The sequence below is a fragment of the Scleropages formosus genome, chromosome 11, assembly GCF_900964775.1.
Source record: "Scleropages formosus chromosome 11, fSclFor1.1, whole genome shotgun sequence".
NCBI lineage: Eukaryota > Metazoa > Chordata > Actinopteri > Osteoglossiformes > Osteoglossidae > Scleropages > Scleropages formosus.
Window position 1 is genome coordinate 27,107,981 of NC_041816.1, and position 15,633 is coordinate 27,123,613.

The following is a 15,633-nucleotide window of genomic DNA, read 5'->3' on the forward strand; positions in this document are numbered from 1 at the left end:
GTGCCTGACTTACAAACTTTTGAGTTACAAACTTTAACCCATGCAGTTTTGTTGGAAGTATTTATTTTTTCATGACGAGAGCATGATTACCAGTTTGAACTGCATGCCAAAGCTTCACGCAACACGATCACAGACAGCCATTGAGAGCAGTAACCGTAAGAATCTTATGTTGATGAGTCTTATGAGAGCAAGGGTCAAAGAAAAGGAGAACCCTAACACTAACCACAAGGAAAGACAAGGTGTCTCCATGAGATTTCATGACCACTGTTGGTGGACCTCCTTCTTTCAATGTTTTCATGAGGTGCAGGTGTGTGGCTTATACTTGCAATTGACAAAAATAACCCCCACCCCCGTCGTCATCTGGGGTACTGTCCCCAGAGGTTGTGACAGCTGCAGAGTACCTGGTATGTCATGAAGCAGCAGTAAAGGTGCTGATACCTTTCAGCAATACCGACCCGTGTGAAGCTGGGTTTTCAGCCGTGACAGCGCTCAGAACTAAAGACAGAACCACACCGACTCTTGAGGATGACTGACGTGTTGCCTTGTCTAAAATTTCTCCATGCATTGAGCACATTATTCACAAGCAACAGCAACAATCCTCACACTGACTGAGTGGCTTCTCTAAGTTATGAAAAATCTCTGCAGTCCCTTATTCTGTTGTTTACTTTTTTGTTATTTTGCCAGAAATAACATTTCTTTTTATGTCTCTTTTAAAAGTAATGGTTAAGTGGAGTGAGTAGCTTTTGTTATCATGAATAATGTTTTCATTGACAATTTCTATATTTTGGAAATTACTAGTTATTATTATTTATCACTAAAAAATTCCTACCCCTATTATTATTGAGCAACTTAGGGACTAGTAGAAATAACTTTTAAAAATAAACATACAGGCTGTTTTTGAAACACATGTTAGTTTTGTTTTATGCTGAGAAAAAATTCAGGCAATGTGACAACAGTACCAACTAATACACACACACATTTTCAGAACCGCTTGTCCCATATGGGGTCGTGGGGAACCAGAGCCAACCCGGTAACTCAGGGGGTAAGGCTAGAGGGGGAGGGGACACACCCAGGACAGGACACCAGTCCATCACAAGGCACCCCAAGCGGGACTTGAACCCCAGACCCCCTGGAGACAAGGACTGTGGCCCAACCCACTGTTCCACCGCACCCCCGCAATGTGACAACAGTACCAGCTAATATGTTTTTGTTAATAAAACTAAGTTTAACAACAAGAACCTTTGTTAAGATTGAGGCAAAAGCTCAAGAGAGTAAATATCATGACCTGTGTAGGAAGACCCTCAGATGTTCTTGTCAGCACTGAGGTCCTTGGAGGAATAAAGCTTGAGAACAACTGCTGTACTTTAAGTGACACTTTTTTTGTAAAGCAGCTTATGTTTATTTACTGATCTCTACAGAAGGGTTTCTTTCTGCACTCATTCAGAATGCAACTCAAAACTCAACGATTTTCAGATCAGAGTTCCTAACCCTGATTGTACACTGTGCAGTACTATGTGTACCATGGTACAGTGTACCAGTTATGAAGGTAGTGCTGACAGTCCGGTCCTCCTCTTCCTAAAGATTTTTCAGACTTCAAATAAAAGTCATTTAGTTCGAACTCACTGAGTCAGAAACGCCACTATGTATAATCGTACATTCTTTGTGGAAATGACACTGATCATTTTCAGCAGGGTTCTTAAATGACCAGTTCCTTGTTAATATAGTGGTAAGTGTCCCTTCTTGTCATGCGGAAAACTGGGGTTCGATTCCCTGATGGGAAGATGATTCATTTATGGGGGGGTGCAGTGGGTTGGACCACAGTCCTGTTCTCTAGTGGGTCTGGGGTTCAAATCCTGCTTGGGGTGCCTGGTGATGAACTGGTGTCCTGTCCTGGGTGTGTCCCCTCCCCCTCCGGCCTTATGCCCTCTGTTACCGGGTAGGCTCCGGTTCCTTGCTACCCCGTATGGGACAAGCGGTTCCAAAAACGTGTGTGTGTTTCAAAATGAACGGATGTAATGGTTTGTTTACTATAATTTTTTTGTTCCATTCAGACATCAGTGATGTGAACAGGATCCTGCTCAACCTGTATTAAATTATGATCTGAGTGAGAAAATAGCAGCAATTTGGTTCTTTTATTCAGTAGTTCATTAGGCTGATCATATTTCAATACCTGAAAAAGTTTTATTTTCCCAAAATTAACCAGCAAAAGTGTTCTATTACTGTAGTTTTTTTTCCATTTGAATTTTTACATTTGTCTTGACAGACTTGAATTGTGCTTTGACTCCTGAAAGTAAAATCTCTTTGTGTCACTGATTCATGTGTCTGGTGTTTCAGTGTCACTCTGACATACATGTCAGATGCTGTGTGGCCTGGAAAACTAAATATCTGAAGAATAATGAAAGAAATAGACTAGAAGACCTGGGACTATTATATGAACAGACTGGTATAACACTGATCCTCACTGTAAAACAGCTTCACAAAGTATAACAGTTACTATAGTAAATCAGTCTGGTCATTACTGGTAATTTTTGTACTAGTACATTGAGTCCTTCAGTTAATCAAATGATTTCTTAAATTGATATACTTAATCCATAGTCAGATTCTCTATGTAAAGTCATTTTACATTGATGGTGTGCATATACTCTCCTAACTGGCGGTTTCTATATACCTGTTTCTTCCAGGGATGAACATCAGTTGGTCTGAGTGTCTCCGTTTCATCCCCCTTCTTCTCCAACTCACCACTGTCTCCACACTGGGTACATATTCTCCCGAAAAAGAGTTTCAATCATACTGTGTGTCAACTGAATAAATTCTTAGTGTGTGTTTTTCTTCACAGAGAGGTTTGAGGTTCTTGGTCCAGCTCAGCCTGTAGTTGCTGTAGCTGGTGAAGATGTTATTCTGCCCTGTTACCTCAAACCCAACATCAGTGCTGTTGACCTGCGTATCGAGTGGCTAAGAGTTCATACCGAAGACCCACTTGTACATCTTTACCGGGATCATAAGGACAGAAATGAGAATCAACTTCCATCCTACACGGGAAGGACATCACTGTTCCCTGAGGAATTGAAGAAGGGAAACACTTCATTAAAACTCTTTGAAATCAAAGGCTCTGACAATGGGCAATATAAATGTTTTGTTCAGTCTGATGAGTGGTTTGAAGAGTCTTCCATTTATCTGAATATTCAAGGTAAGAATTTTGACACTTACTATATTCAGATTATTATTTTTTGCAGGGGTTAAATTTATCCATTCATGTATTTCTAAGGAATGAATATTGTTTTCCTTCATGAAGTTTCATGAATCTATAAAAGTTATTTTTAAAGCTCTCTTTAAAGCGGTTTTTACTTAGTGTTTCACAAGACAAGTCCTGTAGCTGTAGGAACCCAACCAGTGATCTCCAATGAGGGATATGAAGAAGGAGGGATCAGTCTGGTGTGTGAATCTAAAGGCTGGTACCCTCAGCCTGAAGTGGTCTGGATGGACAGTGAAGGACACAGTCTCCCTGCTGGACACACAGAGACACACACAGACAGTATGGACCTCTTCATCGTGAGACGACATGTTATTGTACAGGAGACAGAGACCAACAGGTTCACCTGTAGAGTTCAACAGCAGCAGATAAATGAAATAAAAGAGACAATAACCAACATCCCTGGTGAGTCACAGATATTCAGTATAAACAAAGAGGGGCATGGTGGGTTCAGTCGGTGCCCGCTGTGTAGAGGGTCTGGGGTTGAAGTTCCGCTTGTGGCAAACTGGTATCCCGCCTGGGGTGTGTCCCCCTTGGCCATCGCGGTCCTGCTCGGCACCAGCTCGATGGAGGCACAGCATAACACGTTTAAATCACTGTGAATAATGAACAGGTTCCAGTCTCACTGATTTTTTTGTATCGTCCTGATCTGTGCCTTGATCCATCTGTATGAAAGTTTTCCGACACTGATGATAGTTTCCTCAAGACCAGATTTGGCGTACTTATTTACTAGTTTCTTCTGGTTAAATAAAAATTAAGTCTGCAGGTTCTGCAGTGATGAAATTGCTTGTTTTAATCTTTAATTACTGGAAGGTGCAAATCTGTTATCATTATATAAAATGAATTATTTGTTGTTTTCCAGGTGAGATGTTCCATCGTGCCCATCCCTGGAAAGTGACCTTTGCTGTCATCTTCAGTCTGTCTGCTGTTGGTATTATTGGATGCACAATTTTGATTCACCGTTTTGTAAAACTGCAGAAAAAGAGAGGTATTTTAACAAGTTACTGTTCACATTTATGGTTTTATTCATGTTAAAAAAAAGTTAAAAAACATAGTTGAAAAGCAGTATTATGTGAAAGTGATTTTATATCATAGCCCATAGCAGTAATTATATGGTATGAGTTTTATTCACTCGTTAGAGTCACTTGTTTTGGGTTATTTATTATTAGCAACTATAACATTCAATATCATGTCCAAAGAATACACACACACACACACATTTTCAGAACCGCTTGTCCCATACGGGGTCACGGGGAACCGGAGCCTACCCGGCAACACAGGGCGTAAGGCCGGAGGGGGAGGGGACATACCCAGGACGGGACGCCAGTCCGTCACAAGGCACCCCAAGCGGGACTCAAACCCCAGACCCACCGGAGAGCAGGACTGCGGTCCAACCCACTGCGCCACCGCACCCCCTTGTCCAAAGAATATTTAAACATTTTTCCAACCATGAGTTTTAAGATCAATCTGAATAAAAAATTCAGTGTTTAAAATACAGTTGCACAGTAACTGGTTGCTGAATTGCACTTTTCAAGGTATTTACAATATTCACTTGTAGTTTAAATAACTGATCACTTGCCACCACAACTGAAGGATGAGATAATATGATAAAATCTTAAAAGTCACATGCAAATACTTATATGCAGTGTGTGACTGTAATGTTTCATGAGACTGATCTTATGACATAATTTCATTTATTTCTCTTCACACTGACTAATTACAATATTTACTCTTTTATCCACAGCTCAGCTCAAAGACCAGTATGGTAAGTAACACAGTTGTATGAAAGTGATGTATGAAAATGTTGCAATATCACTTCTTTGAGATATATGACTGGCAGAATTACAGTGTATAACGTGGTACCACAGTCAGATGACCAGTAGAAATAACCATGTTGAAGTCAGTGTTGGACACAGGTTAATTCAGCAAGTTTCCTTCTTTGTCAGGATTTTCACATTTGCAAAAAAAACGAATGTATCCAATGGGAATTTCCTTCTGACATCAAGTATTACAGACTGTGTTACAGAAAATATTTACTTCTGTAGTTCTGTTCTATTACTGTTTCAGATTCCTTCCAGTAAAGGAATCAAACTACAGAATTGTTGTTTAGTTAAATTCAGCAGAATTTTGTCACCATAGCAAGAGCTTGAAGTTTTTAACTGCGGCTTATTATCAGGTTTAAGTTGAGGGTTATTGTTTTGGGGCTGTGGTGGCACAGTGGGTTGGAGCAGATTCTGCTCTCCAGTGGGTCTGGGGTTTGAGTCCTGCTTGGGGTGCCTTGTGATGGAGTGGTGTCCTGTCCTGGGTGTGTTCCCTCTCCCTCCCTCCGTGCGCCCTGTGTTAGGCTCCGGCTCACCGTGACCACCGGTGGAACAAGCGGTTGTGCACTTTGTGTGTGTGTGTGTGTGTGTGTGTGTGTGTAGTAAAGACTTTAGACATTTAACATTCTCTATAACACTGTGATTTTTACATCTGTGTCTGTAGAACCAGTTCACACTAATTATTGTGGCCCTTTGCCAAAAAAGATTGGACACCCCTGGTTTATGTGTGGTATTTTAGATTATCTCATCACATCATTTAATTAATCTCTGTTTTCACTGAATAATTACAATTTTTACTCTTTTATCCACAGGTGAGCTCCAAGAACAACATGGTAAGTAATAGATTTGTATGAAAGTGATGCATGAAATTGTTGTAATATCACTTCTTTAACATACAGTATATGACTGACAGACTTACAGTGTATAACGTGGTACCACAGTCAGATGACCTGTAGAAATGATCACGTCAAAGTCAGTGTTAGACGCAGGTTAATTCAGCAACAATTTCCTTCTTTATCAGGATTTTCACATTTGCAAAAAAACACTAATTTATCGATTTTCTCTCAAGATCGTTTTATATTCTGCACGATATTTTCTGCGTCACTGATTATCCCTTTTCCATAGTGAGAATCTAAAGATTTTACAGCTTGTAAAGTGATTTTGATAATTAAATCCAGTTGCTGAGCAAGTAACTGTAGCGTTTTCATTGCTAGATCATAAACTGTTTGTTCTTACTGGTCTGAAAGATCAACTACAAAAACATCTTAAAACAAAAACTGCACATAAAATACTCAATAACAACTTTGATTGAATGACATTTTCTTGCAACAATATTTTGCTGTAAGTATCAGAAAACAATAGTGAGTTGGATATATGCTTAAGTCAACATCTGGAAAGGAATCAAGCTACAGAATTGCTGTTTAGTAAAATTCAGCAGAATTTTGTCACCATAGCAAGAGCTTGAAATTTTAACTGCAGGTTATTATTAAGTTTCAGTTTAGGGTTATTGTCATTATACACAGAGGCACATCACACACAATGTTTTACTTGCACAGTTTCAGATGTAAAATATGTAGAAAAACACTTTAGACATTTAACATTCACTGTGTCCCTTACAGAGGGGCACGATGGCGCAGCGGGTGTGGCTGGGTCCTGCCCTCTGGCGGGTCTGGGGTTTCAGTCCTGCTTGGGGTGCCTTGCGGTGGACTGGTGTCCTGTCCTGGGTGTGTCCCCTCCAACCCTGTGCCCTGTGTTGCTGAGTTAGGCTCTGGCTTGCTGTGACCCTGCTTGGGGCAAGCAGCCTTAGCAACTGTGTGTGTGTGTGTGTGTGTGTGTGTGTGTGTGTGTGTGTGTGTGTGTGTGTGTGTCACTTGTTATGATTTTTACACCTGTGTCTCACAGACCAGTTCACAGTAATGGTTGTGGCCTTTGGTCCCAAATAGGTTGGACATCCCTGGTTTATGTATTTTTGATGCTTCCACATTCCAGAGATGTATGTTTTAGGTGAACTGCTGACTATAAACTGACCCTAGTTTTTACTGTACTTTTTGTGCTCATCAGATGCAGGTTGTAAAAACATGATTTTTTTTATCAGAGGCTAATGAACACCTGCAAAAATTTATATTTGTTCATTTTTATCCCCTCCTGGGGTCTTGCAAAGCAGCACGGCTTCATGGGACCACAGGGAAGATTCCTGGCAAGAACAGGAGCTGCGTTCTATTCAGTATTTGAGCACAAAGTACAGCAGTCAGTAGTTCTATGTGGGAGTGAACGAGTGCGGACCTGGTCCTGAACAACAGTCTTGGTCTTATTACGAGGTTTCTTTCTCATGATCCTGTTTGCCAGAGTTCCCCTTCTACTCACACACACTCACTCACACACACACACACACTGTCTGAAACTGCTTGTCTCGAGGGGGGTCGCGGTGAGCCAGAGCCTAACCCAGCAAAGCAGTGTGTGAGGCTGGAGGGGGAGGGGACACACACAGGATGGGACGCCAGTCCATCATAAGGCACCCCAAGCAGGACTCAAACCTCAGACCCACCAGAGAGAAGGACCCGGCCAAACCTACTGCGCCACCACGCCCCCCTCCCATTGTGCAGTGTTATATAAATCATAATGATATATAAAAAGTTAACATGCATTAATGCTATGGTTCTATGTTGTGCTTTTACTTTTTTTTTCCTCTAATATCACACAGTTTTCAAGTGATGCTTTATAGATCAGCTAATGATCCTGTTTGCTGAAATTTCCCTTGTACTGTATTATATATGATGAATGAAATGTTGGAAAATTGCATATTTAAGACTTATATCAAAAAAAGAAAATTAAGAACAATTAATAAACAAACACTTTGCACATTTAACATTCCCTATAACAATTACTATGATTTTTTTACACCTGTGTCTGTTGAACCAGTTCACAGATTTCACAGTTGTGGCCCTTTGCCTGGTTCATGCATAGCATTTCAGAGGACCTCATTGCATAATTTACTTCTGTTTTGACTGTCTGATTACAATATTTACTCTTACATGCACAGGTCATCTGAAAGAAGAGCATGGTAAGTAATACAGTTGTTTGGAAATGATTAATGAAAATGTTTCAATTTCACTTCTTTAAGATATATATCAAAAGGGGAACACTTTCACTTACCTCTTATAGAAATCATTTTATCAGTGAAATAATTCCTGTGAATGAGTAGAATGTATGAAAAAAATGTTAATGACTGACAGAATTACAGTGTATAATATGGTACCACAGTCAGATAACCTGTAAAAATTACCATGTTGAAGTCAGTGTTGGACGCAGGTTAATTCAGCAGCAGTTTCCTACTTTGTGAGAATATGTCTGTGAAGATTCTCAATCACCCAGGTCATGGTATATCTATTAATAAAATAAAAACAAAGCTAAAACAAAGGACAAGGGACATTCTTTTGAGGATAACAACGTACACATTTTAGCCAGAGAAGACAGATGGTTTGAAAGAGGAGTGAAGGAAGCCATCTATGTAAAATTGGAAAACCGCTCTCTGAACAGGGAAGGTGGACTGAGACACAATTTATCAACCATAAATAATACAGTCTTAGCATCTGTCACCAAAAAGTTTCACACCCATTTACACCTTGGGTCTGGTGGTTCTGGCCATTAATGGGTCGTTAAGTACTGCTAATTGTAGAAAAACAGGACACCACCACCCAGGTTAATTTCAATAACATCCTCTGATTGGCAGGTGATTATTGGGTCGTTAACAGACCCCAGTCATGTGAGTCTCAAATGGGCTCCACCCATAGATGTTCCAAGTTTAAAACCAAAACTCCCCACCAGTCTTTTAGAAGTGAAGAAGCCACTTGGATGAGTGGTGAAATGGTTTCAAGAAAACTCATGTTACTCCAGTTGCCTTTGTTTTTAGCGTTGTTTTTTTTTTTGGATACTTTGTGAGAATTTCATTTTTTAAAAGAAAAAATTTGTTGATTTCATCTTTTTTTTCTCTTATTTTGTGTGTCATTCATAATCCTTTTTCCAGCATAAGAATCCAAAGATTTTTCAGTATATAAAGTGATTTTGACCATTAAAGTAACAGAATCATTTCATAAAATATATCAGAATTTTGTCACCCATCAATGGGATGAAATGTATAACTGCAGAAGTGTGACATCAAGCCAGTGGTTTGTTATTTCATTGTATTTCCCTATACATCAGACACAGTATTTTCTTTTCACAGTTTCAAGTGCAATATAAAATCATAGTCATTTACTATGATTTTTACACCTGTGTTTCTCAAAGCGCTTCACAGTAATGATTGTTTCCCCTGGCCCCAAAAAGATAGACATCCCTGGTTTATGTATCTAGATGATTCCAGAAATGTGTTTTAGGTGAACTGCTGACTGTAAACTGACCTTAGTTCTTAGTGTACTTTGTGTGCTCATCACATGCAATTTGTAGAAATCTGATTTTTATCAGAGGCCAATGAACATCTGCTATAGTTCAGATTCATTCATTTTTATCTCCTCTTGAAATGATGGGTCTTGCAAAACAGCACGGGTTCATGACCTCATTACATTATTTAATTAATCTCTGTTTTCATTGACAAATTACAATATTTACTCTTTTTTTCTTCCGCAGGTGAGCTCCAAGAACGGCATGGTAAGTAACACAATTGTATGAAAGCGATGTATGAAAATGTTGCAATATCGCTTCTTCTGTGTGGGAGTGGACAAGTGTGGTCCTGGAGAACGGTCCTGCTCTTATGACGAGGTTTCTTTCTCATGATCCTTATTTGATGAAATTCCTCTTTTACTGTATTATATAAACCATAATGATATAACAGTTAACATGCATTAATGCTACGTTTCTATGTTGTGTGATAAGATTTGTTTTTTTTTCGTAATATCACGCAGTTTTTATGTGTACAAGTGTTTCTGTTGAAACTCTTTATAGATCAGCTCAAAGTGATTTGATGTTAGAGACACTACATTAGAGTGATCTTCGATAGACATCAGCTAAATATGAAATAATTCACACCATTGTAGAGTTTCAAAATATATAATTACTGTATAGAATGGCAGAGAAATATAAATATACTGAGACAGTAATAGAAAATATTTGGTGTTCAGTTTATATTTATGATGCAACAGGTGATCAACAGGGTTCATGAACATAAATACTACAATAAATTATATTGCTGGCATGAGCAAAAGACACTTAGAAGCAAGTTTTGTACAATGAAAAATCTGATATATTAAAATCTTTTGCTCCCAGTGTTTCAGACATAGTTAAAGTGTAAGAAGATATTATGGTAAAATGTAAATGTATGTGCAGTGTGTGACTGTACTGTTTCGTGACACTAACTTCATTGCATAATTTCATTAATCTTACAAACCCCATTTCCAGAAAGGCTGGGACACTGTCTAAAATGCAACAAAAACTAAAAATTGTAATTTGTTCAATCACTTAAACTTTTATTTAACTGATAAAAGTACAAAGAATAGATTTTCAGTGTTTTCACTGATGAACTTAATTCTGTTTGTTAAATATAAACAAATTTAGAAACTGATGCCTGCAACACACTCAAAAAAAGTTGGGCTGCTTGGGTGTCGGTTTGAATCCAGTTCAGTCTGTGTGGAGTGTTTATGTTTTCCCATTTCTGTGTTGGATTCTTCCCTCAGTCTGATAATGTGCATTTCAATTGAATTGATGAGTCTATAATTGTGTGTGAGTGTGAGTGAGTGAGTGAGTGAGTGAGTGTTTGTAGTTCCAGGACAGGCGCTTAATGAAAGTTAGTGAGTGAACAGATAGATGGATGATCACACAGTTCTTGTTCAGTGAAATACAGGTGGTTCTGGACTTATGAAAAGGTTTTGTTCTGATGATCCTGTTGTTACCTGAAAATCCTCTTGTTCTATATTGTATAAACCATAAGGATATGTGAGCAGTTAATATATAAATGTTACATTGTGCAACAGGGCTTTGTTGTTTTTTTACTAATATCACACATTTGTCATGTTATAATAACAGTAATATTACAATAATAATAATTGCTGCTAAAAATGAACACTGACTGAGCCCCAAACAATAACAACTATTGGTGTTTGGGATTTGAAAATAATATAATAAGGAGGGATGACTGTTGTAAGTCACATGTGTTGTAACTCAAGAATTACCTGTAAGGTGATGGAATCGTACACAGTAGGGGGTGTACTGATCAACAACACAGACCTGTAAGTTCATGAAGTTAAGAGTTCAAGTGTCAGAAAGGTCTTTTACTGCAGTAACTGTAAGAAAGTTACTTCACCTGACAAAGTCCAGTAAAATACCCCAATGTATACATGCCTGAAAATAGAGTCTTAACATCAGGTGAGATAAAACCATTTTAATGAAGATGGGAGGCAGATAATAGTTTTTTAGGTTATATACTTTATTATATCTATAAATGAATTTATACAAAAAATGAGATGAGCTCCTGTACAACATCTTGGTGATTGTTTCCTCTGTCTCTGTTTAAACTGACACATCTGTTCTCTACAGATCAGCTTGAAGTGCGATTAATGTAGTGTCTCTAACACTGTAGGTCATCTTGGACAAAGACATCAGCTAAATGTAAAAAAATACACCATTATATTATATCAAAACAGGGAGGTGTGGTGGTGCAGTGGGTTTGGCTTGTGCCTGTTCTCTGGTGGGTCTGGAGTTCGAGTCCCGCTTGGGGTGCCTTGCATCCCATCCTGGGTGTGTCCTCTCCCCCTCCAGTCTTATGCCTTATGTTGCTGGGTTAGGCTCCGGTTCGCTGTGACCCCGTATGGGACAAGCGGTTTCAGACAGTGTGTGTGTGTGTATTTTCCGCTAACTGATCTGCTTGACTGTGAGAAAATATTCCACATTGTGCCATATCTAACCTATCTGGTTTCCCATATCAAGAGCTTCCTGTGCATAATTAACAGATTACCCTCATCATCCCACATTCAGAACGTCTGTTAACATACAACATAGATTTTCCTAGGATTTGGACTTGTATAATTTTCACAAAATACTCCCAAGAAGGTGAAGTCATTGGAGAAATAAATGTAAACATAAATGTAATGTCACAATTAATAATGGAAAAGTAAAAATACCACTACAATAGGACTTTTGAGTTTATGAGTAAAACAAGGTAACAGTACATGTAGTGAGAAAGAAATGTATCATCACCTCCTGTACAGCTGTAGTTACTGTTAGTAGAAGTAGAACAGAGATGGTACTACTGTACCTGCAGAAACTGAAGAGCATCACATACTGTTCATACTGTATTTTACTGTGTTTGTACTTTAACAAAAGGAGTCACAAAAAGTCCGTAATATGGATGTTTCTGGAGTCCATCCTGATTAAAGTGACTGAAAGGTTTGTTTCTGTCAGAATCAGAGCCCAAGAACTATAAAATGTACCTGTAAATTAAACTGATTTTTGTATTTTTCTATATTTCATTTTAGTATCTGTTAAAAAAAAAAACCATTTTTTAAAAGTTATATAAAATGAATGATTTCAATGGACTCATGTACTTTTTCTATCTGTATTTTCCATGTCCAGCTGTAGTAAACATGTTTGTGAGAGCTGGTAAGTAGAGTGGAGCTGAATTGATCCCACAGAAGTGAGTTTGGTTCTTCTTATACTGTATGTGACTCTGTCCTGTAAGAATGGACACGAAAGACACTGAGACAAGTCCAGTCTGACTGCAGTATCTGATTTCATGTGTCTCATTTTTATTTCTCTCTCTACAGAACTTGTAAAGGCACAAAGATACGCAGGTGAGTTTCTTCTGCTTCTTCTCCCCATTGCAGCTCTTCTCTTATTTTAAGGACACAAAGCCGTAAATGTGACTCCACAACCTTTGCATCTTGGACCAATTTATTTATACAGCATTTGAAGGAGAAACAGGTGTGTTGAGAGCAGTTGTGTGAGCAGAGCAGATTATATAATTATCATAATAATCATTTTTTACTTCATTTTTGACTTAATTTAACTCATTTTATTGTGTTCATTAATATTAAGTCAAAACAACTTTTGAAACATAAATGCTCCAACACTCTTTTCTCAAAGGTATACATATTAATTGTTACAATTTCTTACAAAACATCTGTTATCAGAAATAATATTAATTAATTCACTCATTCTCGCTAACGGCTTGTTCTGATCGCCAGTGCACGCGCGCGCACACACACACACACACCCACACACACAGAGCACCCTTTGTTGCCCGTAATAATATATAATAACATTTAAAAAGTTTTTTTAATCACATTGTGAAATATAATAATTGACCACGTCTCTGTCCTCCACAGTTGATGTGACTCTGGACCCTGATACAGCACATCCTGAACTCGTCCTGTCTGAGGACAGGAAACAAGTGAGACGTGGAGTCATATGGCAGGATCTCCCTGACAACCCAGAGAGGTTTACATACTGGGAATGTGTCCTGGGAAAAGAGGGGTTTTCTTCAGGGAGACGTTACTGGGAGGTACAGGTTGGGGACAAGACTGACTGGGTTTTAGGAGTGGCCAGAGAGTCCGTACACAGGAAAGGAGATTTTGAACTAAATCCTAGTGGTGGTCTCTGGGCTCTCAGACTGGGGAGTGGGAAGTACTACTGGGCTCTCGCTGACCCCCCTGTGTCCCTCCACCTGAGCATGAAGCCCCAGAAGGTGGGGGTGTATGTGGACTATGAGGAGGGTCAGGTCTCCTTTTACAATGTGGAGGACAAGTCTCATCTCTACACTTTCACTGGATATAAATTCACTGAGAAACTCTATCCGTTCTTCAGCCCAGGATTCTGGTACCGCAGTAAGAATTCAGCCCCACTGATTATATCTCCTGTCGGTGACACAGACTGAAGAAACTCATTTTAGCTTTAATCATGTTCAGGTCATGGTGTTATATTCTGATTTAATTCCCATTCGGGGTTTGGAATATCTCCATCGAAACATGCCTTTTGTTTTGTACATTGCGTTGCTTTTAAATAAATATTGTTTAACAGCAGCTATGTTTTAAAGTTCCAACATGTGGAAATAAAAGAGAATCACGTCATGCAAAATTCAGTAATTTCCAATATGAACATTAACAAGCCTGTTCAATATATTTGCATGTTGTATCCGAATCGACGATTCCTGATCACCTTACTATTGTATTATCTTCCTTGATCCTCATGAAAGTAGTCTTTTTTGTAAAACTAGAATACAAAAGTAATACTAAACGTTAATTACATATCTTTAAATACAAATATCCATAAATACACCTAAATAATGTCTACACTATTAACATAACATAAATATTACATTCAGGCTACTATAATTTACTAAAACGTAAGCGGTTCTGAAAATGTGTGTGTGTGTGTAAAGGCAACTTACAAGCGATGCTTTCCAAGGCACAAACAAGGAGGGAAGGCACTGGAATCGCAAACCGACCGCATGGCACAAATCGACTGAAGACACTTCCTGCTCCTTAAACTATAGCTATGCTTGTGTCACGTGGCCCATCCATCCAATGACGTAACAGTAAGAAAAAAACGTGAAGAATAACGTTATTCTCCAAAATGACCACTAGGTGACAGAAACCCAAAACAAATCTAGAAATATCTCACAGAACAGTACAATATATATATATGTATACCTCGAATGGGACAAGCGGTTCAGAAAAAAAAAAAAAAAAATATATATATATATATATATATATACAGTATATTCGATTGGATGTATACTGAGTAAAACTAATGGAAAATACCATCATTCAAAGAAAAATGTTCCACTTTTATTATGCTTGCTATGGGAGACTAAAAAGGGCAACAAAATGCAGTCGCTTGCCGGGAGACAGTTCTACTCCAGGCCACACGGTGGCGCCAAACAGCACAGACTGTTATTGGAACTATGTTTTTGTGGTTTCCTGTAAAATCCGCCGAGGAAGAAACAGGAAGTTGAGACCGCGCTCGCGCACAGAGGGTGTGTTTCATAATATTGTAAAACCCTTTTTGTACCATTTCCCACTTCGTGTGCAGCCTCCTGGTAACATTTAGTTAGTTGGAGACCCGAGGAGGATCATTTCTGTGTCCTGTAACAGGAGTGGGCGTGACTCCGTGAGTTCGTTAATCGCGTCTGGTTGGTTGTTTGTTTTGTCGCCATTCATTGTAATCATTGTTGGTGTAGTTTCGATTAGGAATCTCCGGCCCGATTTCTTAAATTGCGTTGAAGCCGTCGACCCTGTTCATTGTACATTGTTTTGCGTTAGAGGCGCGTCGTTGCTGTTCGTGGTGTTTCTGGTAATTGTAGTTGTTTGCGACCTCTTTTCCCGTCGCGCATTCGTGTCGTGTAGCTGTGCAGGTTGATAGATATCATAATCGGTTGTGTGTTTGTGTAGCGTTGCGTGACACTGTAATTTTGTTTGTTAAGTAGTATTTAGTGGTTTGTTAAGACGACTTTCTCAGGATCATTTCTGTCCCATATGATAGCGGGACTCTGGGCGTGACTCCGTCCGTGAGTTCGATTAATCGCGTCTGGTTGGTTGTTCGTTTTGGTCGCCATTGTTGGTGTAGTTTCGGTTTCGA

The 15,633-nt window shown here is 39.0% G+C and overlaps 1 protein-coding gene across 1 annotated transcript; it reads left to right on the forward strand.

Moving 5' to 3' along the window:
• Positions 1-1,171: 1,171 nt before the first annotated feature.
• Positions 1,172-13,930, forward strand: LOC114911916 (butyrophilin subfamily 1 member A1-like; the record flags this gene model as incomplete). The annotated part of the gene is made up of 6 exons (XM_029256414.1): positions 1,172-1,243; positions 2,839-3,187; positions 3,374-3,655; positions 4,113-4,238; positions 4,995-5,015; positions 13,383-13,930. Coding segments are annotated over 6 exons (1,398 nt in total), but the record flags the coding sequence as incomplete, so codon positions are not given.
• Between the last annotated feature and the right edge of the window lie 1,703 nt (positions 13,931-15,633).